Here is a 25,537-nt window from a genome sequence, read left to right as displayed (position 1 = left end):
TACGTGTACATCCATATTGTTTCACGTGCCTCTTTTCGATATTTGTCCAAGGTTCAAATGGAGGTCAATATAACGTCAGCTTCAGAGAGTAGCCAGTTTCGATGATCCGCCAAAACAGATTCCGCCGCATACCCCCTCAGAACTTTTCTTCGTGAAAGACCGCCTCCGTGGTCTAGTGGTAGAGCGTCCGCCCGAAGAGCGGAAGGTCAGGGGTTCGACCCCCCTCCCGACCGCGTCATATTAAAAGACGTTTAAAGAGGGTACTTGTTGTTATCCTGGCTGGCCCATTAAGACCCATGCCTATTGAAATCAAAGACATTTAAGATTTTTTTTTATATACCTTCACACTGTGTTTCGGTATTCTTCTGGACATTCATGGACGCCCTTTGTTAAGGACTAAGCCTCTGTGCATAGCGGCATTATTGTTGATGCGGAGTTAAGTAATGATCACTCACTCACTCACTCACTCATCGCAGTTTTGATTGGTACAAACTGCATTATCACATATATTTACATATTCAAAGGCACAGGCGAATCAATTCTCGATTTGAGAGTATAATACTTGATATTGCATTGGTACTCATATTGATAACGTTTGACCAAACCATCAACAGTCTCCACTAAATCAACGAATACATGTTCTTGAATTTGAAATTTGCAAATAAGAGAATTGATGCCTTTAAATTTAAGTAACATTCCAAGCAGAAAAACAGTTTCCCAAAATGTCCGACAATATTTCAAATATTAGGAACCACCAACAATTTCATGTTCCTATACGAACACCATTTCAGCCAGAATGTTCAGTTATAGAAAACGTGTTGAACAACTCGACTGCCAACTGCTCATATAAGAACATGTGTCTTTTCTATTACTGACGATAACAACCTTCGTCGTTATTCAAATATAGACAACAATATCGTCGGCAGCTATAACTATACAATCATTATGGATGCTGTCAAAGCATATGCCACACAATGGACCAAAGAGAAGGGGAACATGTTGCTTGTCTTAATAAGTGAGTGAGTGAGTTGGGTTTAACGCCACTTTTAACAGTATTCCAGTTATATCGCGGCGTGTCAGCTTGATGTGAGAGGAAACCCGAAGTGATGCAGATCTCAGACGTTTACCACTTCGGTGAAACCCACGAGCACGGGCATGGTGCTGACAAACCTAGAAACATAATCGGGGCGAACCGGGATTCGAACTCACAATCATAGGTTTCTGGCGTACCCAAGGGACGCAACTCTGCAGAGCGAATCGCGGCGCCTTAGACGATTTGGCCACCCGTGCCCCCTCTTAATAATTGAGTGCGTGATGGCGCCATTTGTAGAATGCACAAACTTAAAAAGCACAATTAAATTCACACATACTTAATCTTTGAAGATAAAGTATAAATGCGTGATTCTTTTTAACTTTGCCAAACTATTTTGATAATCTTTTTCACAATGGTTTACGATTCAAACTATATCAAAAGCATGTATTAATAAAAAAAATAGCATGCATTCCGCGAATCTAGGCATCGCCCATTGGTAAATATAACGGAAATAGGCCCCGTATCGCCGATCAGTATTTAATCGCCGATAACAATGCACATGTTCTGCTACAACACATATGTCGCGCGACCCATCAGTGATTAGATTACTGATAATCATATCGAGCTGGAACAAGTGGGTATTTGTACCAGTTATCAAAATAATTGACCAATACCCGCGGTTCATTAAAACATTTCCCCCAATGGATATCCGGCTGAATATTATACAAATGATTAATCTTGTCCAGGATCCGAGCCCTGAGGGGTCAAGTCCAATGGCCCTTGTTGGCCTCGTCAGGTGCAGTCATTCCTTTTGTTGTACCGGAGTTCATATTAAAGTTGAAGAAGCCTCTAAATTATTTGTTCATCCAAGTAACAGGATAACCGTGAAATGTTACTACCAGACGGAGAGCACGGTTGGCCCTGCCGCCTGAGGCGCGTCCCCTGGGCACGCCAGAAACCTATGATTGTGGGTTCGAATCCGGGTTCGCCCCGATTATGTTTCTAGGTTTGTCAGCACCATACCCGTGCTCGTGGGTTTCACCGAAGAGGTAAACGTCTGAGACCTGCATCACTTCGGGCTTTCCTCCCAAATTATAAAAATAACTTAATTTTTCAGTGGAACATGAGTCATAAATGTATGCACAAAAACAAGTAACCATGATCCATTAAAGAGTATGATATCTGGCAACTAATCCTGATTGATATAGACTATCATACAGATTAGAACAGATTGTGATATGTTCGCTTGAACCATATGTTCCTGTGTGTTTGTAGGTAAACAATTGACTTCCCTTTGCATGTGTTTGTGACCAGTTGGGCAGGATACGCTGACCCTTTTGCGAACACATGGTGTCATCACTATTTGATGATAATGCATAAACACATGCATATTATGATACAGTTGGAATCGTACAGTGCTTAAGGCAGATATTAATTATGTTAATGGAAATGGTATATCTATTTTGGAAAAACAGTATGACTCAATGCACTCTGCATCTTCCCGAGGCAAGAGAGTCAACTGGCTATAAAAGTCCAGTTTCCATCCTTGCCTAACTAGGCTGGTATCATGGAATTACTTTTTGGCTAGACTAAAATAACGAGTCTATGCATAGTCCAATCAAAATCGCGCAACGAAATCGAAATCCGGGTCCTAAACTTTCATGCAGATTTCGGTCGATTTCAAGATTGGCAAAGCATGTGCACCACCAACTCGTTGCTAACATATATTTTCCAAATATTTTCATGTTTATAATCAAGGTGCTCACGTGATTGGATGCACTTCGCGATGTAAGACCCTTTTATCACAATATAGATCTTGATTATCGATCAGATCGTCCTGACTCGGCGCCGCCATTTTGTTTGAAACAAATGCAAGTGATACGAGAGGTTGAATCTGATTGGTCCAGCGGAGAGACTTAGAAGGGACATACTCGTAATAACCACTGGTGGCGCTACGATCGGGCCCAGGAATTCCAGCCTAGTTCGGCAAGGGTGGAAACTGGACTTTTAAAATCATTTAACTCTCTTGCCTATGGAAGATGTGCTCTCTGAGGCGCAGTAAAAGTTTATTAAACATTGAAATACTTTAGATCGGTGATTAAAAAGAGACATATGTATAATGTACTGCTGTGGATGCAATGAAAATTATTTTTTGAATTATATTTAGTGTGGTCAATTGCTTCAAATACATATGCCTGATAAGTGATAAACATCTAGGTATAGCCTTGTCTACAAACAAACATTGTGCCTGTGAACATTCAGTTTTCACAAACATGACTACATGTATTTTGACCAGTAATTTACTTCATTGCGGCAATATGGTCGCTCGGGTAGCCTAGTGGTTAAAGCGTTCGCTCGTCACGTCGAAGACCCGGGTTCGATTCCGACATTGGTAGATTGTGTGAAGCCATTTCTGGTTTCCCCCGCCGTGATAATGCTGGAATATTGCTAAAAGCGGCGTAAAACTATACTCACTCACTCACTCGCGGCAATACGTTATACAAGGCCTGCAAGTCAAGTGCTTCGTACAACGGCAATACAGCCAACAGCCATACTCATAAAGACACTGTAATGGTCGATTGTGATATTAAACAAAAGTAATGCGACTGGGAAAGGAAAGGGAAGCTATTAGAGGTAATTAGTGTATAACGCGGGACCATTGAATAGAAATGTGCTGAGTGTCTGAACTAATAGAGCGTATCTATCTGGTATAGGATTCATCTTGTGCTGTATATATTATGTCCTCTGATACCATCTGTCCCGTGAAACCGGTATTATTTATTTGGATCTGTGCAAACAGGAAAGAGAACTGATATGAGGATAAGGACCGGCTATATATAGCTTTGTTCTTTGGTTTGCTAACTGTTTTGGCTTGCTGTGCTTCAAGGTAAGTGAGCTGCGCCTGTTTATTTCCCATTTTACTTTATCTCGAAAGTGCGTCTACATTTCAATTATTTAATTGTCTGAACAAACGGACAATTACATCTGTTCATGTTGATTACTTGATGTAAGTACTGCACTATAGGTCGTTGACTTCACAAGCTGCCTTCTTGAAAACGCTATGTGACTCACTCACTCACTCACTCACTCACAGTTACAAACAGTTACGAAATTGCCAATTTTTGCCGACTTCTTGAGGTTTCCATTTTGTTGTCTCGAATATCTTACGAGAGGAGAGGCCTCGAGACTATGAGGTCATCAATCCATAACGAAAATAAAAAAATCCTATGATGATGACATAGATCATATTCTATCAAAGTAAACTATTTGGCAAGTGTAGTTTCTGTGAGTGGAAGATGGCTATGTCAGGAATATGTGAGAACAGGGGACACTAGAGTGACACGATGAGGCCACGTGATCTCCTATCACGGAGATTCCATTCCGAAGTAGCCGTGGAAGCTGGAAGCTGTTCTAACACAAAAACACTTCCCCAATATGATTAAAAGATGAACACTACTTTATGTTTTAGCTGTACACAGGCTTTAGCATTCTTTTTTAGCTCGCGCCTCAGTTGACTTCTTATAAAACAACGCAGCCAATATAATTGTTCTCCACGTGATCAAATGGCAGTCCGTAAATACAGGGATTTATTCAGGGAATTTCAAGGACGTCAAACAGAAAACTTACAAGAGCAAATAATCGGAAGATAAATATTCTGCGAAACAAACCCAGTTTCACCTCGCGTTGTTGTCGGGCGTGAGGGGGAGTGCCGGGGGAGGGGGTATATTTATCACCGGATAATGTACTACCACTCGATCAGTCACTGGGCATCTGTCGAGGCGGTTGCCATTAACAGCACCAGGCTCTAATGAGCAATGACAGTACACACATCGATCTAGCTGCTTGAATGACTATGGTATGTTGTTATAGCTCCACATGTTGCCATGGTGGACAACGGTTATTACATATTGAGGTATAACGTTTTGTACACAGTTTAACATGAATGTCCCACTCAGACACAGTATACTGACTCCGAGCCGACCAGTCCTTGTTTTAGCCCCTTAATGCCAGCCCCTTAGTAACATTTTTTAACGTATTTTGGCATGACCCGACCCAGATGTAAACCTTTAGTGATAGAAGTAGCCCCCTTTCCCAAGCTGACTGCAGAAACTATTTTATTTGAGTTAGTAAAGTTGTGTTAGTGTCAACACACACGTATATAAGGGAATAAATATGAAATATTTAGGTTCATATTAGTATCAATTTAATTTGACATAACTTATAACATTTTTTAATAACCCCACAAAATACTGTTTATAAAGATACGAACATCACGTAGCAACTTTTACACGGATCCGTAAACTTTGCAACACTGTATTATTTTGTAATTTTATAATTTTCTAAACTTTGTGTGTACACAGCTACAGACGATGATGCGGACCTGGCTGGTGTTAGCAGTGTTTATTGCGTGGGGGACGTCCTACTCGGTAAGTAACATTGTGGAGGGTCGTTCTACTCGGTAAGTAACAGCGTGGGGGACGTTCTACTCGGTAAGTAACAGCGTGGCAGTGTATATGGCGAGGGGGACGTCCTACTCGGTAAGTAACAGCGTGGCAGTGTTTATGGCGTGGGGGACGTCCTACTCGGTAAGTAACAGCGTGGCAGTGTTTATGGCGAGGGGGACGTCCTACTCGGTAAGTAACAACGTGGGGGACGTCCTACTCGGTAAGTAACACCGTGGGGGACGTCCTACTCGGTGAGTAACAGCGTGGGGGACGTCCTACTCGGTAAGTAACACCGCGGGGGACGTCCTACTCGGTAAGTAACAGCGTGGCAGTGTATATGGCGAGGGGGACGTCCTACTCGGTAAGTAACATCGTGGGGGACGTCCCACTCGGTAAGTAACACCGTGGGGGACTTGTTTGACAGGCATTACCGTGGGGGATGTTCTACTCGGTAAGTAACACCGTGGGGGTTCGTTCTACTCGGTAAGTAACGCCGTACGGGACGTCCCACTCGGTAAGTAACACCGTGGGGGACTTGTTTGACAGGCATTACCGTGGGGGATGTTCTACTCGGTAAGTAACACCGTGGAGGGTCGTTCTGCTCGGTAAGTAACATTGTGGAGGGTCGTTCTACTCGGTAAGTAACACCGTGGGGGTTCGTTCTACTCGGTAAGTAACGCCGTACGGGACGTTCTACTCGGTAAGTAACACCGTGGGGGACTTGTTTGACAGGCATTACCGTGGGGGATGTTCTACTTGGTAAGTAACACCGTGGAGGGTCGTTCTGCTCGGTAAGTAACATTGTGGAGGGTCGTTCTACTCGGCAAGTAACACCGTGGGGGTTCGTTCTACTCGGTAAGTAACGCCGTACGGGACGTTCTACTCGGTAAGTAACACCGTGGGGGACTTGTTTGATAGGCATTACCGTGGCGGACGTTCTACTCGGTAAGTAACATTGTGGAGGGTCGTTCTGCTCGGTAAGTAACATTGTGGAGGGTCGTTCTACTCGGCAAGTAACACCGTGGGGGTTCGTTCTACTCGGTAAGTAACGCCGTACGGGACGTTCTACTCGGTAAGTAACACCGCGGGGGTGTTCTACTCGGTGATTAACACCATGGGGGTCGTTCTACTCGGTAAGTAACACCGTGTATGTCCATGCTCAGAAGTTGTCAAGGCCTCAGTAAAGCTTTCAAAATGTTGTATGGTCGACATGTGCAGGGCATTTCGACATTTGACGCAACAGTGACATATATGATGTCCGATTCAATTCCCTATTTTGACTCGTATCATATGTTCCCGTGTTTTTAGGTGAACACTTGACATGCCTTTGCATGGGTTTGTGACGGGTGCCACTGGTGAGGCAGGATACGCTTACCTTACGAACACCTTGGATCATCACTATGTGATAGTGATTCAGAAACGCATTCTCATGAGTCGGAATTGTACAACTGGCTCTGTTTTGGACGGAGATTTCTTTTAAATATGGAATAGATTTTTTCGCTTTTATTAATGTTAAAACCCTATAGAATCCGCTCATTCATAGTTGTCACTGTACGAATAAGGGAGACTATTCTCACTCATCTCAAGGAGGCCTACATACTTCCGGCTTGAAAATTAAAGGTCCCCATTAACCTACGCTGCTCGTAAGAGACGACCCTATGGATGACGTGGTCTGTTCAGAAACGTTGTTTAATATGTGCCATTGTACGCCGGCGGTTTGTCTTCATATATATAGAATATTGCTGAGTGCGGCTTTAAACAACAAACAAACAAACAAACTATGCGCAGTGCATCGGCCTTCACATCTCCTGAGTCTGTTTCTAATTCCAGAGTGCGTCTTCAGCCACAGTCGTTGTTACTAACGGCGTCGTCAACAACGACGGATCAGGCAACTCGGATGAGGCCAGCGGGGAAACGGAGGATGCATCCCATTTCAATAACACGAACTCAGAAAAGGTTTGTATTTCGACGATCGTTTATTAATCCCTGACAACGTTAGTGTCAGTTTACTCTGCGAGGAGGCTTAACCTGCCGTAGTGAGTGAGTTATATCCACAACTGAGACCCCGGTTCGATTCCCGATTTGGGAAAATGCGTGTGATATTGGTGAAATACTGCTTACTGTGTGTTATATGTCCTCGAATGTAAACCTTCGTATGATACAGTCTGGTCAGTCCTGTAAGAGTGGCTCCATCCTCTAATATCTGCCAGTTGAGATCAGACAGTCATCCGGGTTCTCTTAGCATACAGGGTCACGGGTGGTCCAGTCGTCTAAGGCGCCGCGATTCGCTTTCCAGAGTTGGGTTCCTTGGGTACGCCAGAAACCTATGAGTGTGGTTTCGAATCCCGGCTCGCCCCGATTATGTTTCTAGGTTTTTCAGCACCATACCCGTGCTCGTGGGTTTCACCGAAATGGTAAACGTCTGAGACCTGCATCACTTCGGGCTTTCCTTCCACATTAAGCTGACGCGCCGATGTAACTTGAATACTGTTTAAAGCGGCGTTAAACCCAACTCAGTCACTCACTACTCGGGATTGAAGCATGGTTGGCTATGGCGTAAAACATCACTCACTCACTTACTGTTGAACGTGACCGTGTTGGGGTTTGTTTACTACAGGGAGAAAGTGGAAGCGCCGGATCCAGCAGTGGTTCAAGGTCACGTCGACTTATATCCAAGGACGAAGACGATCAGTGGCCAAAGGGCATCGTCCCGTACATCTTCATGGACGACCTAGGTATGTAACGTCGGCACGACAACGACATCCATTCACGGAATATATTTCCACCAGAAAGCCTTGGTCCGTGTGACAGTGTTGATTCCTTACTTGCAGCGATAAATATATATGCTACTCAATGTTACAATGAGGTTGATATTGTCATGATTAATAGTATAATGTGCCTTACACAAATTGGACATTGTCTCTTAGCTCTAGGTATATTGTACTTCCTTCCTATGCAATCAGCAAAGTATGACCAGAACATCTAAATTTACTCAAAGCAATGCGATAGGCACTTACTGAAATACAATCTAGATAATTTTCAAATACATTATATTGCTTAATACAAGAATAAAAAAAGAAAGTTTTGAGCAAGTTCTTAAACTACTTGACTACTGTTGGTTATCTTTATTAATACGTCTTATATTTAAATTATCAATAAAACCAATATGATTTAATCCTTGACTACCCCAGACATGGCCAAAACCATATGAATAAAGAATGGCTGATCAAGAAAGCAATACTCTTCAGAGACATTATTTTCATAATTATTTGATAATAAATATCTGTATTTAGTTTACTGATTTGGAGACGAGATAGTTTTCGGCCACTGCGCTAACATATCAGATGCCTTGGGTCACGAGGTCAGTATACAATGACCGCCGTCATATAGCTGGAATATTTCTGAGTGCGGCTTTAAACAACAAACCAACAAACCAAGTATACAATGTGATGATTTCACAGATTGTGTTTTGTTGAAGGCGACGACGCCCGCTATGAAATCTCCATTACCCACAAGCGGATCGAGAAGTACACCTGCATCCGGTTTGTACCGTGGGTCAAGAACGTCACCATGGCAACGTATGACCTATCACACGAGGGTCATCTGAACTACGTCAATGACCCCGGGTACGACATCTAGATCTACCACGTTGTTATATTCGTGATCCGCAAAAGTAACCGAAACTAAAATTATGTCGAATATTACTTGTATTAATACAACTTGTATCAAGGCATTCATCACACTCAGTCCTATGTATTGCAGGGGACACGGGTGGCCCGACCGTCTAAGGCGCCGCGATTCGCTGCGCAGAGTTGCGTCCCTTGGGCACGCAAGAACGCTATCTGTACACCAATTCAAATTATTATGGGTTCGAATCCCGGTTCGCCCCGGTTATGTTTCTCGGCTTGTCAGCACCATTTTCACCAAAGTGGTAAACGTCTGAGACCTGCATCACTTCGGGCTTTCCTCCCACATTAAGCTGACACGCCGTGATGTACCTAGAATACCTTTAAAAGCGGCGTTATACCCAATTCATTCGCTCACTATACATTGTAGCCACTGTGTTACTGACAAGCGTTACCCATCCTGTCAAACGAAGCGTTACTTTTAGAACCAACCGCTAATATTTCCTTGAGGGGTGCTGGGAGTTTTGTTTGGGACGAAATATCTGCCCAGGTAGCAATTCAAAACATGGAGTGGTTACTCTGTAAGATGGAGCCAAGCAGGTTTTCTCATTGATCGTGCATGCACGATTTATTTTCGATGCAGAAGACAAGACTGGCAACAGCTTACCAAAGGAACCAGTCGTATTCTTGATCAGCAAGGATTGTGCATGTTATGATGATAAGCTATACGTTGAAGACATTTTCATCAGCTACTAATAAGTTCAAGACATTTTCATTGGGTACTGTTCAGTTCAAGATATTTTCATTGGCTACTATAAAGTGTTCAGGTCATTTCGTTGGCTACTGTTATGTTTGCTAGAAATTTAAATCAGATCAGGGCGTCAGACGTTTGGAAATTTTCGGTTTACGGAAATAGTTTTTTTTCGATTGCTCCCTCGATGATTTGGCCAATAACAAGAGGCAAATAAAAAATAGTTGATCACATGCATTGGTTATAGTTGTGTATAGTATTGTCTCTACACACATGCTTAATGAGAACAAGCCTTCTCGAACCGACGTATATAAATGTACGTGGTATTACACATATCACACTCAGATATATGCTCTCATTATAATCTAGCAACCGATGCTTGCCGTAAAAGGTGACTATGCTTGTCGTAAAAGGCGACTAACGGGATCGGGTGGTCAGACTCGCTGACTTGGTTGATGCATGTCATCGATCCCAATTGCGTGGATCGAAGCTCATTATGTCAATCACTGGATTGTCTGGTCCAGACTCGATTATTTACAGACCGCCGCCATATAGCTGGAATATTGCTGAGTGCGGCGTTAAACAACAAACCAACCAACCAAATCATTATACTCTATATCATTATACATTATAACCTTTCTTTTAGTGCATTTTTTGTCAGAAGAAAATCAGTAAACAATGAACAAATATTTAAGGTCCACATGTTCTTCTTTCATTGCTTCAGCTGCTGGTCAAATATCGGGTTCGGGCCCAGCGAGGGTGGCAGAAACATCGCTTGCTGCTCCAGGGTATGGGCCTCCGCATCTTTCGGATTCCAGATTAGAGATGGTCCAAGCATCCTTTGGTTGTCATGGGGGCAGCTCATGGATCGGAGACCGCCTCCGTGGTCTAGTGGTAGAGCGTCCGCCCGGAGAGCGGAAGGTCCGGGGTTTGATCCCCGACCGCGTCATACCAAAAGACGTTAAAAGATGGTACTTGTTGTTACCCTGTCTGGCGCTCGGCATTAAGGGGCTAAAACAAGGACTGGTGGGCTCGGAGTCAGTATACTGTGTCTGAGTGGGGTATTCATGTTAAACTGCAGCATGGTATCTCAGTGAGCTAGCACTATAAATCGGAATCAGTCCGGAGAAGTACAAGCAGCCACACAAACACACATACACGTGCATGCACGTCGCTATATAAGTGCAATAATCTTGGACGAGACGTTAAACCCCATTTCACCTCACCTAATGGATCGGAGGGGCGGTCGGGTAGCCTTGTGGTTAAAGCGTTCGCTCGTCACGCCGAAGACCCGGGTTCTATTCCTGACGTGGGTACAATGTGTGAAGCCCATTCTGGTGTCCCCCGCCGTGATATTGCTGGAATATTGCTAAAAGCGGCGTAAAACTATACTCACTCACTCATGGTTTGGATGGTGGTCATTCTGGCTGACTTTGTTGATTGCGTGGTTTCTCATGACCCCGCCACTATTTTGTGTTACCTTTGAAAAACTTTTTTTTTCACATCGGTACATGACGCAAAATATGCCAACAAGTTGTCCAGAACATGACGGTCATATCGGAAAGGGTAGTGACTTAAATCAGAGAAAATGCAAGAGGAATAAAATAAACCAATTTAATTAAAATCAGATCTTAGTTCTCGCTCTCGCGAAACAAAGATCTAAGAACATCCCATTACGGGTCACGTCAGAACGACCTTTCATCCGACCAATCAAAGCGTCTCTTACCGGGTCATGAAAGCGATAGTCGGAATTTTTTTCTAATCATGCAACCTCGGAAACGTTAACAAGGGGTATTCCGAACGACAGTTACGACCCGTACGACTGATTCCAGCAAAATTATCGTCTATCTCTCGTTTTTAAACGGAGGAGGCGTTGCACAGTACGTGGGAAGCACTGCCATACAATCGCAACCATAAATTAGAAATTTTGGAATGTTCCTTTGTTCAGTATTTAAAATTTTAATCCAGAACTGTGTCGACATATATTTCAAGCATAGTCTGAAATTGAAGTCGCCAGGTTGAAACGATTGCCGTAAAGCTCGAGAAAGCTGCTTTCTAACTGGTTGATGTCGATTTCTTGTTAATCGCTTCAATGGTCGGTCAAATGTCGCGAAAGGTCGTTCAGACGTGACCCGTAATGGGATGTCCTCAGATCTTTGTTTAGCGGCAGCGAGAACTTAGATCTGATTGTAATGAGATTGAAAGTAAACCGTCGGTTATGTAGTTGGCACATCTCCCTACATTTCCAGCACTACTGCACGCACGAGGTGGGCCACGCTCTTGGATTTCCTCACGAGCACATCAGCCCAAAGCGAGTTGGATATGTCCGTCCCAATTTCCAAAACGTTGATTCGTGTGAGTAATTTAAGTGATATGCGAAATAATGAATTTTGAAGGAGTGCACATGGTGCATGTTGCAATGGGTTGGAATTCTGGTCCAATCTGCTTATTGTTCAATTACACACATGATTTCACTGAAAACAGCATACCGACCAATCCTTCCGGAAGTATATGTTTGTTTGCTTGTTGTTGAACGCCGCACGTAGCAATATTGCATCTATATGCCGGCGGTCTGTCAATAATCGAGTCTGTACCAGACAATTCAGTGATTGAAATCATGAGCATCGATCCACGCCATTGGGATCGATGACATGCATCAACCAAGTCATCGAGCCTGACCACCCGATCCCGTTAGTTGCCTATTACGACAAGCATAGTCACCTTTAACGGCAAGCATGGGTTGCTGAAGACCTATTCTACCCCGGATCTTCACGGGTCCCTTCCGCAAGTAGTTCGGGCATACACTGGGTGCATGTATTGCTGTCGTACAACATTAGTGAAAGGTTTGTGATGTGATAGTCACTGTTACGAGTGGACCAGATTGCTATATCAAGCTCACCTTCCTCCCATGGCGAGGCCATTGAGGAGTGAGGTAATATTGTTTAACGCCACACTCAGAACTATTCAACCTGTATCACCAATTAAAAGATATCCCGGGTTCGAATCCCGGTTCGTCACGATTATTTTTCTAAGATTATCAGCACCATACCCGTGCTCGTGGGGTTCACCGAAGTGGTAAACGTCTGAGACCTGCATCACTTCGGGCTTTCCTCCCACATTAAGCTGACAAGCAGTATTATATCTTGAATATTGTTAAAAGCGGCGTTAAACCCAACTCACTGATGTTTTTCCTATCACCAGGAAAGCAATCTCTTTCATAACGTCCATGCATTCTGCGATTTGTGTTTCTTACTTATCTGTGGCATCGGGATGGCAATAGGAATGTTTTACACGTCACTTGATTTATGTTGAGATTTTGTTTTTGTTGGTTTCCACAGCAAACTGGGGAATATACATAAAGAAAAGTCCGAGCAAATATGAAGACCTGAGATTCGACATGACCAGCCACATGCATTATGACGATACAGTATGTGTACTCTACTCTTTTCTTCTTCCTACAAAGGGCGGTCGGGTAGCCTAGTGGTTAAAGCGTTAGCTCGTCACACAGAAGACCCGAGTTCGATTCTAGACATGGGTACAATTTGTGAAGCCCATTTTTTGTGTTTCCCGCCGTGATATTGCTGGAATATTGCTAAAAGCGGCGTAAAAGCATATTCACTCCCTCTTCTTCCTACAATGCGGAGCGGGGGGGTAACCTAGTGGTTAAAGCGCCAAAGACCTGGGTTCGATTCTCCACCTTGGTACAATGTGTGAAGTCAATTTCTGATGTCCCACGCCATGATATTGCTGGAATTCTTCTAAAAGCGGCCTAAAACCATAATCACATTGACCGGTAATCCAGTAACACATGGTTGCTTTCTTTAAATAATACAGGGGCATAGATCGCTAATCCAATAACACATGGTTGCTTTCTTTAACTAATTCAGGGGCATAGATCGCTAATCCAATAACACATGGTTGCTTTCTTTAACTAATACAGGGGCACAGATCGCTAATCCAATAACACATGGTTGCTTTCTTTAACTAATACAGGGGCACAGATCGCTAATCCAATAACATACGGTTGCTTTCTTTAACTAATACAGGGGCATAGATCGCTAATCCAATAACACATGGTTGCTTTCTTTAACTAATACAGGGGCATAGATCAGTAATCCAATAATGCATGGTAGCTTTCTGGTTCTAATACAGGGGCATAGATAGGTAATCCAATAACACATGGTTGCTTTCTTTAACTAATGCAGGGGCATAGATAGGTAATCAAATAACAAATGAATACTTCTTTTAACCAATACAGAGGCATAGATCGGTAATCCAATAACACATGGTTGCTTTCTTTAACTAATACAGGGGCACAGATCGCTAATCCAATAACACATGTTTGCTTTCTTTAACCAATACAGGGGCACAGATCGCTAATCCAATAACACATGGATGCTTTCTTTAACTAATACAGGGGCACAGATCGTTAATCCAATAACACATGGTTGCTTTCTTCAACCAATACAGGGGCACAGATCGTTAATCCAATAACACATGGTTGCTTTCTTTAACTAATACAGGGGCATAGATAGGTATTCAAATAACAAATGAATACTTCTTTTAACCAATACAGGGGCACAGATCGCTAATCCAATAACACATGGTTGCTTTCTTTAACTAATTCAGGGGCATAGATCGCTAATCCAATAACACATGGTTGCTTTCTTTAACTAATACAGGGGCACAGATCGTTGATCCAATAACACATGGTTGCTTTCTTCAACCAATACAGGGGCACAGATCGTTAATCCAATAACACATGGTTGCTTTCTTTAACTAATACAGGGGCATAGATAGGTATTCAAATCACAAATGAATACTTCTTTTAACCAATACAGGAGCACAGATCGCTAATCCAATAACACATGGTTGCTTTCTTTAACTAATACAGGGGCATAGATAGGTATTCAAATAACAAATGAATACTTCTTTTAACCAATACAGGGGCACAGATCGCTAATCCAATAACACATGGTTGCTTTCTTTAACTAATTCAGGGGCATAGATCGCTAATCCAATAACACATGGTTGCTTTCTTTAACTAATACAGGGGCACAGATCGTTGATCCAATAACACATGGTTGCTTTCTTCAACCAATACAGGGGCACAGATCGTTAATCCAATAACACATGGTTGCTTTCTTTAACTAATACAGGGGCATAGATAGGTATTCAAATCACAAATGAATACTTCTTTTAACCAATACAGGAGCACAGATCGCTAATCCAATAACACATGGTTGCTTTCTTTAACTAATACAGGGGCATAGATAGGTATTCAAATAACAAATGAATACTTCTTTTAACCAATACAGGGGCACAGATCGCTAATCCAATAACACATGGTTGCTTTCTTTAACTAATACAGGGGCACAGATCGTTAATCCAATAACACATGGTTGCTTTCTTCAACCAATACAGGGGCACAGATCGTTAATCCAATAACACATGGTTGCTTTCTTTAACTAATACAGGGGCATAGATAGGTATTCAAATAACAAATGAATACTTCTTTTAACCAATACAGGGGCATAGATCGCTAATCCAATAACACATGGTTGCTTTCTTTAACTAATACAGGGGCATAGATCGCTAATCCAATAACACATGGTTGCTTTCTTTAACTAATACAGGGGCACAGATCGCTAATCCAATAACACATGGTTGCTTTCTTTAACTAATACAGGGGCACAGATCGCTAATCCAATAACATATGGTTGCTTTCTTTAACTAATACAGGGGCATAGATCGCTAATCCAATAACACATGGTTGCTTTCTTTAACTAATACAGGGGCATAGATCAGTAATCCAATAACAAATGAATACTTCTTTTAACCAATACAGAGGCATAGATCGGTAATCCAATAACACATGGTTGCTTTCTTTAACTAATACAGGGGCACAGATCGCTAATCCAATAACACATGGTTGCTTTCTTTAACCAATACAGGGGCACAGATCGCTAATCCAATAACACATGGATGCTTTCTTTAACTAATACAGGGGCACAGATCGTTAATCCAATAACACATGGTTGCTTTCTTCAACCAATACAGGGGCACAGATCGTTAATCCAATAACACATGGTTGCTTTCTTTAACTAATACAGGGGCATAGATAGGTATTCAAATAACAAATGAATACTTCTTTTAACCAATACAGTTGCATAGATCGGTAATCTATTAACAATTGGTTGGTTCCTTTTGCCAACACTGTCATGTCCTAGATGTTGGTGTACACAGTTTTGTAGAACATGGACCAATAGTTCTTCTACGATTCTTTCAGGGTTTCTCCAAGAATGGCTGGTACACGCAGACAGTGTTGTTCCGAGACCTGCAGCCTATGCTGCAGAACAGGGGCAACGTCTACTACTCCTGGCACACCCTGGCCCACGCCTACAGCTGCACGGGTACGTCCACACATCACCCCTTGGGGTTCCAGGTCATGATCGGCACCAGCTGGTGAGCTGAAGACTTATATAATAGTTTGAAAATATACATCTGTACCTGAAAATACAAATAAATTTATTATAAGCTTCTGTAATCAAATTGCGTATGTTTTGAAGCACTGACTGAAAATATATTCTGCCTCCATCAATGCAATGCATGCGATGGCCAAGATGATGTCTCTGTGATATGAGTCTTCCAACACAACATTTAGATGCCTTGTGTCGTGTGTTCTAATTGTGTTCTGTTTTTCAGAGGAGAAGTGTCCAAGTGGGGCAGCTGTGACGTGCGTCAACGACGGCTTCGTCTCCTACATCGACAACAGCACGTGCGCCTGTATCTGCCCACCAGGCCTGGATCCAGCCACGGGCTGCTCTGACGTCATAAAACAGGGTGAGTAGGGGATCGAGGGCTCCTGTGACGTCATTTAACAGTGAGTAGGAAAGCAAGGGCTGTTATGACGTCATAAAACAGGGTGAGTCGAGGATTGAAGGCTGATGTGACGTAATAAAACAGTGAGTAGGGAAACAAGTGCTGCTATGACGTCATAAAACAGTAAGTGGGCATCGAGGGGTTTTGCTGTGACGTCATAAGACAGGATGAGAAGAAAAGCAAGGCCTGCTATGACGTGAAAGAACAGGTGAGTTGGAGATAGAGTGCTTCTAGGACGTCATAAAACAGTTAGTAGGAAATCAAGAGCTGCTATGACGTCATAAAACAGTTAGTTGGGATCGAGGGGTTTTGCTGTGACGTCATAATACAGGATGAGAAGAAAAGCAAGGCCTGCTATGACGTGAAAGAACAGGTGAGTTGGAGATAGAGTGCTGCTAGGACGTCATAAAACAGTTAGTAGGAAATCAAGAGCTGCTATGACGTCATAAAACAGTTAGTGGGGATCGAGGGGTTTTGCTGTGACGTCATAAGACAGGATGAGAAGAAAAGCAAGGCCTGCTATGACGTGAAGAACAGGTGAGTTGAAGTTGCTTCTAGGACGTCATAAAGCAGTTAGTATGAAGAGTTGCCATGACGTCATCATACAGTGAGAAGGGAAGCATGTTCTGCTATGACGTCATAGAACATTTAGTTGGGATGGAGGGATTTTGTTGTAACGTCATAAAACAGGGTGAGTAGAAAGGCAAGGCCTGCTATGATGTCAAAGAACAGGTGAGTTTGTGATAGAGTGCTGCTATGACGTCATAAGACAGGGTGAGTAGAAGATCAAGGGCTGCTATGACGTCATAAAACGATCGAGTGTGTTTGCTAAGACGGCATAAAACAGGGTGAGTAGGGGAATAGGGAGTAAGTGTTTTTAAGGAATTATTACCACGCTGTCTCTCTTCTCTGTAGTGCCCGCTCCCACTAAATGGCCTGTAGGGACGTACGCCATGCCGTCAGCTACTGACGGATGTCCCGGTGACGTATTCCTGGACGGCTTTGTACAACACACCAGTGATGGGGGCAGCACACAGAGCGACATCGTGCACGTCAAGGGGGAGTTCACACCCAGCAGCTACACGTACCACTTCTGTGTGAAGGACAGTTCCACCAGTGATGACGCTGACACAGCAGAATGGGGACCCGGTAGATACTGCATACTCAAGAAAGGAGATTGTCCTACTGGTAAGTGTGACGTATATATCTACTTGTAATATACAGTGAAGACATCTGGTGCATGTATGGCGGTGATCATGGGGTCTCGTCCCCTTGCTTAGATCTACAAGGACTACATCCGTGCTCAAGGGTTCTACCAAAGAGGTAAAACGTCAAAGGCTTGTGTAACTTCGGGATTTCCTCTCACATTAAGCTGACACGCAGTCATAAATCAGAAGCTGTATACAATACAGAAAACGTCAGGCACTCAATTAAATGAGGTCTGCATCATGAACGATGTACCCTACGCCCCTATACTGTTCCATGTGATAACAGTGCCTTATTCAAGCTAGAATAAGGGCTTAATTGGTTTTATGACTTGTATGATAAAAAATCTTACTTCCACTATTCCTGTTCCAGGTTTTGAAAGCGGATACGTCAAATACGACAACCTTGCGGGAACCGCAACAAACGCATCTGGATCCCTACCCGACGGCGTTTACGATGCAGACACTCGATTCGATTTCTGTTGCCGTGACGACGGCTTCCCTATTGTCCCGCTCAAGCTCCCCAACACGGAACCCTTCATCTTGTTCCTTCACAATGGAGAAGCCGAGACCTGTCAAGAAGTTGATGGTAAGACGGTTTCTGATTCATCTTTGTGAGTTTCTTTGCGTCATATGATCGTGATTGAGCTGCCACGTCACAGAATCAGTATCGAAATATCCGATTATTTTTTGTGGTCATTAATCTTACTTCCGGCAAATGTAGGACACGTTTGTAAGTAGGATCAGGCTTTACTAAAAGCAAAGATGTCGCAGCTCACAGGAAGACGGGAACCAGTCTACAAGGACTATAATGCAGTCTGCGATGTTCTTGGAGGGCAATGGGACTTCAATGTGATGAACCGGATGCCTTTTTATTGTGACACCGTAATATATTCAATATTATCAATTAGGGTTTTCTTTGAAACAAATATAGCTTGCAGCAGCTGTGTAAAACAGATGCAAGACTGAGTCGAAGAAATATGCACTGAACCCCAATTTTCATAAATTAACTACATTTTTACAATTACTTCACTTTCCATTTTTGAATATACATATTAATTTCTTCTTATGCTTAAATATTTCCATTTGCTGCGTGTCAGCTTTTATATTTATGTAACATATTGTCATTATTATTGTATTTTCAACACTAATATTCAAAACCGTCGTGTCCAACAAAATCTTACAGTTATTTGCAACCACCAATAAAATACATATGAAATATGAAATCATATTCACTGAAATGAGCATGAAAATGTAGACCTTAAATAAAAAGAAAAAGAATACCGTAAATATTTGTACTTTGACAGAGTACACCGTCAAAGAATTTGTTCGTTTTCATAATATCAAAGTAACAAATTAGAAAAGTATGAATGTTTTCTTAAAACTATACGGTTCACATTCAACGATGAACTCTCCCGCAGGGATGTTGGCCTTTCCTGAGTTCCTGAACTTTGACGATGACAACGAAGGCCAGGCAGCCTATAGCCCTAGCTTGCTGGCAAAGAAGTTTATTTACTGCTACTATGTGCCTGCTGTAAAAGGTTTGTAATGTTCTTTCATTAAACTTTCGATCACGACTAAATTGAACTCTTTGGCTGTGAGTTTTCTCCTTTCCGCTATGAATCGTATTTTTCAATCCATAAATAGTGAATTCTCACGGTATTGAGGGACGAAGTATGATAGTGTTCGCGGATATACATACCTTTCTCCACTACTCCACAGATTGTGGTGGCCTGTATGCCTTGACTAAAGAGAATCCCACACAGACAATCACATCCCCTGGCTATCCCAGCTTGTACCCAAACAACCTCGACTGTTTCTGGATTTTTACGGTAAGAAACAACTGACGCCGTAATATGAATATAATACTGTTTGTAACCGGCACTCACTCACTCACTCACTCACTCACTCACTCACTCACTCACTCACTCACTCACTCACTCACTCACCCACCCACCCATCCACTCACTCACTCACTCACTCACTCACTCACTCACTCACTCACTCCATGTCCATCAGATTATTTCACTTTGGCCCTAAACTTCTACATTGTGGATGCGAATCCCGGTTCGCCCTGATTAAGTTTCTGGGTTTGTCGGTTTGTTTCACCAAATTGGTAAACGTCTCAAAACTTCATCACTCCAGGCTTTCCCCGACTCCAACCAGATCGGTTGTTGTGATTAGTTTGTAGGGTAACGGTATTTGACTGTACAGGGTTCCTGTTACTGGGTACAGTTTTTCTTTAAATTTCCTCCCACTCCAACCTGATCTGTTTGTTGTGACTAGTTTGTAGGGTAACGGTATTTGATTGTAAGGGGCTCCCGTTCCTTTAAATGAAGTCTGATGACATCAAATGAGCATATCATTCGCGACATGTTGATGATTGATTTAAACAGGCGCCAGAGGACTCAACTATTTTGCTGAATTTTGATGACTTCGACATCGCTACTTCATCAACATCGGAATGTGAGGATGAGCTCCGTGTTAGATCTGTACTGCTCGGGGAAAACCCCTTCACGTAAGTTATACAGCCAGTTACTATCACCAACAAACTGCAGAACTCCCATCTTCCCGAAGCAAGAGAGTTAACTGACTTTAAAAGTCAAGTTTCCGTCCTTGCCGAACTAGGCTGGAATTCCTGGACTCGATCGTAGCGCCACCAGTGGCTATAACGAGTAATGTCCTTTCTATGCCCCTCCTATTGACCAATCAGATTCAACCTCTCGTATCACTTGCATTTGCTTCAAACAAAACGGTGGCGCCCAGTCAAGACGATCTGATCGATAATCAAGATCTATCTTGTGATCAAACGAGTCTTACATCGCGAAGTGCATCAAATCACGTGAGCACCTTGATTAAAAACATGAAAAGATATAGAAAATATCTGTTGACAACGAGTTAGCGATGCACATGCTTTGCAAATCCTGCAGTCGACCGAAATCTGCATGACACTTTACGAACCGGATTTCAATTTCGGTGCGCGATTTGGATTGGACTATGCATAGACTCGTTGCCAAAATGTAACTCCATAATACCAGTCTTGTTCTGCAAGGGTCGAGACTGGACTTTTATAGTCAGTTAACTCACTTGTCTCGAGAAGATACAGAACTCCTTGGAGGGTGTGTTCCTCATTGTATTGCCGATAGGGGGCATGGATGGCCCTGGCGTTTATGGCGCTAGGCAGAGTTGCGTCCCTTAGGCGTGCCAGGAGCCAACGATCGGATTCTCCTTGATTATGATTCTTGGTTCTTGGGCACTATGCTCGCCAATGGGGTCATCGTTATTTGTTCGTGATTCATAAACATATGTTATAAAGGATACAATAGATAGAGATTTCTTATGATTATGGAAGTAATTTGTCCTTTCATTCCGTCAAAGGCGCCGCGATTCGCTGTGCAGTGTTCCGCCCCTTGGGCATGCCAGAAACCTTTGATTGTGGGTTCGAGTCCCGGTTCGCCCCGATTATTTTTCTGGGTTTGTCAGCACCATACCCGTGCTTGTGGATTTCACCGAAGTGGTAAACGTCTGAGACCTGCATCACTTCGGGCTTTCCTCCCACGTTAAGCTGACACGCCGTGAAGTAACTAAAATACTGTTAAAAGCAGCGTTAAACCCAACTCACTCACTCACTCACAACGTGGCAATAACTACGTCATCACTTTTGTTTTTCTCCCACTTTAAGCCGACGCGCCCTGAATAGTATTTACAAAAAGCGGCGTCAAACAAACTCACTGGTGAAAAGTAAAAAAAAGATCTCGAAACAAAGTCAACTGGTCTTCTTTCGATAAATAAACAACAAAACATCGCCAATAAGTTTCCACTCTCTGTGTATTTATCACATTTAGTTTCAATAACAGTGCCTAAGGTTTGATCATTAAGGATCTGTGTTACATCATCATCTACAAATACCTTGATGTACCGTTATTACTTTAAAGGAATATATGTGGCTTGTCACCTCTCATCCCGACTATATCCACATCACCAGCTCCATCTACATGTACTGTGCTGTACCGTAATTACTGTAAAGGAATATATTACCTTGTCACGTACTCCATCTACAGATTCTGTGGTGTACCGTAATTACTGTAAAGTAATATATTACCTTGTCACGTACTGCATCTACAGATTCTGAGGTGTACCGTAATTACTGTAAAGGAATATATTACCTTGTCACGTACTCCATCTACAGATACTGTGGTGAACCGTAATTACTGTTAAGGAATATATGTACCTCGTCACGTACTCCATCTACAGATACTGTGGTGAACCGTTATTACTGTAAAGAATGTATGTAGCTTGTCACCTCCGTCTACAGATACTGTGGTGTACTGTAATTACTGTAAAGGAATATATTACCTTGTCACGTCGTCCGTCTACAGATATTGTGCTGTACCGTAATTACTGTAAAGAATGTATGTAGCTTGTCACCTCCGTCTACAGATACTGTGCTGTACCGTAATTACTGTAAAGGAATATATTACCTTGTCACCTGCTTCTACAGATACTGTGCTGTACCGTAATGACTGTAAAGAATGTATGTAGCTTGTCACCTCCGTCTACAGATACTGTGGTGTACCGTAATTACTGTAAAGGAATATATTACCTTGTCACCTGCTTCTACAGATACTGTGCTGTACCGTAATGACTGTAAAGGAATATATGTACCTTGTCACCTCCGTCTACAGATACTGTGATGTACCGTAATTACTGTAAAGGAATATATTACCTTGTCACCTCCGTCTACAGATACTGTGATGTACCGTAATTACTGTAAAGGAATATATTACCTTGTCACCTCCGTCTACAGATACTGTGATGTACCGTAATTACTGTAAAGGAATATATTACCTTGTCACCTCCGTCTACAGATACTGTGGTGTACCGTAATTACTGTGAAGGAATATATTACCTTGTCACCTCCGTCTACAGATACTGTGGTGTACCGTAATTACTGTAAAGGAATATATTACCTTGTCACCTGCTTCTACAGATACTGTGGTGAACCAAAATTACTGTAAAGAATGTATGTAGCTTGTCATCTCCGTCTACAGATACTGTGGTGTACCGTAATTACTGTAAAGGAATATATGTACCTTGTCACGTCCTCCGTGAACAGATACTGTGGTGTACCGTATTTACTGTAAAGGAATATATTACCTTGTCATGACCTCCGTCTACAGATACTGTGATGTACCGTAATTACTGTAAAGGAATATATTACCTTGTCACCTCCGTCAACAGATACTGTGGGGAGTCCCTGCACCGCACTATCCGGACTGTGAGGAACACGCTGTCTCTCAATCTGCGGACAACACCCGAGGGTCAGAGGAAGGGCTTCCAGGCCCGAGTCAGTCTGGTCACCCGTACGTTTGTTTGTTTGTTTATTTGCTTATGTGTTTGTTTGCTTGCTTGTTTAACACGCACAAGTAATTGTCCATACATATTAGTACGACCGTTAAACTACTGATCCATCGACCCATGCCCTCTATGAACGATGACACCCAGTCAACCAAGTCAGCGAGTCTGACCACCGACATCCTACGACAACAATAAGTTGCCAGGGACCAGTATTCTCATCCAAAATCCCCGCGAAGTATGACACGTACGATCGTGTCTCCGTCGTCATCTGTACTGTGTTTCTGTAATCTGCAAAGACGTTGAACGGAGCCGCGCGCATAAAGAACGAAATATGAGTGAGTAAGTGAGTGTGGTTTTACGCCGCTTTTAGCAATATTACAGGGGGACACCAGAAATGGACTTCACACTTTTTACCCATGTCGGGAATCGAACCCGGGTGTTCGGCGTGACGAGCGAACTCTTTAATCACTAGGCTACCCGACCGCGCCAACAAAATATGAGAAAATCAGTATAACAATAAATAATGGATGAATCGGGTTTTTCTGGTAACGGAGACGATATTTTAGAATGTCGTTTGTCGCAAATGTTGGACTCATAGGAAGTGCATCTGTTCAAAGCGGCGTAAAACCCAAGTAACTGACTAACTAGTAAATATCCGCGTGGGAAGTCAGGGCTCTAACACGTTCCCAGCAACCTGTGCTTGTCGTAAGAGGCGACCTCAGATGGGCAGGCTTGTACTCTGTTTACAAAGAAGCCATACCGTCGATGTCTTGGTGGCTTTTATTGTGTGTCATCATACCCCGACGGTGTGGTACGTTGTTCATGATATCAGTCACTCGGTCGTTACAGGCCGCCGTCATATAACTTAAATATAATCTAATGCGCGCTTATCTAACAAGGAGTAGTCTCGTGGTTAAAGCGTTCGATTCCCCACACTCGTACAATGTGTGAAGCCCATTTCTGGATATTGCTCGCTGTGCAGAGCTGCGTCCCTTGGGCACGCCAGAAACCTATGATTGTGGGTTCGAATCCCGGTTCGCCACAATTATGTTTCTAGGTTTGTCAGCACCATACCCGTGCTCGTTGGTTTCACCGAAGTGGTAAACGTCTGATACCTGCATCACTTCGGGCTTTCCTCCCACATTAAGCTGACACGCCATGATATAACTGGAATACTGTTAAAAGTGGCGTTAAACCCCAACTCACTCACTCACTCACTCTGGATATTGCTGGAATATTCCTGAAAAGGGTGTTAAACCCAACTCACTCACCCACTTACTTAAACAACAAACAAACATTTGCCTAATGCATGCACGGAATCTCTATTTCAATACTTTACTTCTATAATTGAAGTGCAAGAACAAGATATGTGGAAAAGTAACTTTACAGTTTCCAAAACACCATCAAACATAACGATGTCAAGGACATTGACGTCTTCCAGTCAAACGTTCGTATCATGTATTCCTCCTTTGAATTCTTCAGCCGAAAACCACTGCTACAAGATGGATGACAATGGCGTCACGTACAACGGGAATGTCTCGTTCACGCGAGATCGCAAGATCTGTCTTCCTTGGCGTGAAACTACCACGTGTCCTCATCACCTGTTTAATCCAAGGTAAAACTGTCAGGGCAGTCTCTCTTTGAACTGAAGATGAAAATATTTACAGTCACAACCGAATAGGAGCCAAGTGGCTAAATGGTGCGCTCGTGAAGTACGGCTTCGATCCTCACATATGTACAGTGTGTGAAGCCCATTTCGAATAAAGTTAGAATATTGCTGAATAAATCCACATAAGGCAAGTCACCTTGTTCAACATTGCCTTTTGTCCCCCAGCAGCTAATGGGTACCCGATGGAATATATATGAACACTGATCCGTAGATTTGTGTAATATTGTTAGCAGTGGTAGATGGAGTAGTGGTGGTAGTAGTAGAAGTTTCGTCATTTTCGTTGTTGTTATCATCATCATCATCATCATCATCATCATCATCATTATAATTTTGTCAGTGACTTCGATGCCAATTTGGAAGAGAACTATTGCCGTAACCCTGACAACACGTTCCGGCCGTGGTGCTACACGGGAGTGTACGAGGGGCAGTGCGACAGGGACTACTGTGATGTGTGCCAGCTGGGTGAGTGTCCAGTGTCTGTCCATCAGTGTGATGTGTGTCAGCTGGGTGAGTGTCCAGTGTCTGTCCATCAGTGTGATGTGTGTCAGATGTAGGTACTAGTATTTGC

At 42.9% G+C, this 25,537-nt stretch overlaps 1 protein-coding gene across 1 annotated transcript in view; it reads left to right on the top strand.

Moving 5' to 3' along the window:
* The first annotated feature begins 5,403 nt into the window (after positions 1-5,403).
* Positions 5,404-25,537, top strand: part of LOC124121271 — a 41,413-nt gene continuing 21,279 nt past the window's right edge. The window contains exons 1-17 of the mRNA XM_048388813.1: positions 5,404-5,460; positions 7,309-7,434; positions 8,096-8,213; positions 8,957-9,104; positions 10,580-10,643; positions 12,105-12,210; positions 13,194-13,282; positions 16,145-16,268; positions 16,561-16,698; positions 17,653-17,925; positions 18,316-18,531; positions 19,364-19,483; positions 19,665-19,774; positions 20,339-20,460; positions 23,184-23,305; positions 24,783-24,915; positions 25,307-25,431. Of these exons, the coding sequence (XP_048244770.1) occupies positions 5,404-5,460; positions 7,309-7,434; positions 8,096-8,213; positions 8,957-9,104; positions 10,580-10,643; positions 12,105-12,210; positions 13,194-13,282; positions 16,145-16,268; positions 16,561-16,698; positions 17,653-17,925; positions 18,316-18,531; positions 19,364-19,483; positions 19,665-19,774; positions 20,339-20,460; positions 23,184-23,305; positions 24,783-24,915; positions 25,307-25,431 (2,191 nt within the window). The remainder of the gene's footprint in view (positions 5,461-7,308; positions 7,435-8,095; positions 8,214-8,956; positions 9,105-10,579; positions 10,644-12,104; positions 12,211-13,193; positions 13,283-16,144; positions 16,269-16,560; positions 16,699-17,652; positions 17,926-18,315; positions 18,532-19,363; positions 19,484-19,664; positions 19,775-20,338; positions 20,461-23,183; positions 23,306-24,782; positions 24,916-25,306; positions 25,432-25,537) is intronic.

This window comes from Haliotis rufescens, unplaced genomic scaffold, assembly GCF_023055435.1.
Source record: "Haliotis rufescens isolate VD_foot unplaced genomic scaffold, xgHalRufe1.0.p SCAF_79, whole genome shotgun sequence".
Lineage (NCBI taxonomy): Eukaryota > Metazoa > Mollusca > Gastropoda > Lepetellida > Haliotidae > Haliotis > Haliotis rufescens.
The sequence above is the reverse complement of the archived record's forward strand: the minus strand, read 5'-3'. Positions and strand labels throughout refer to the sequence as shown.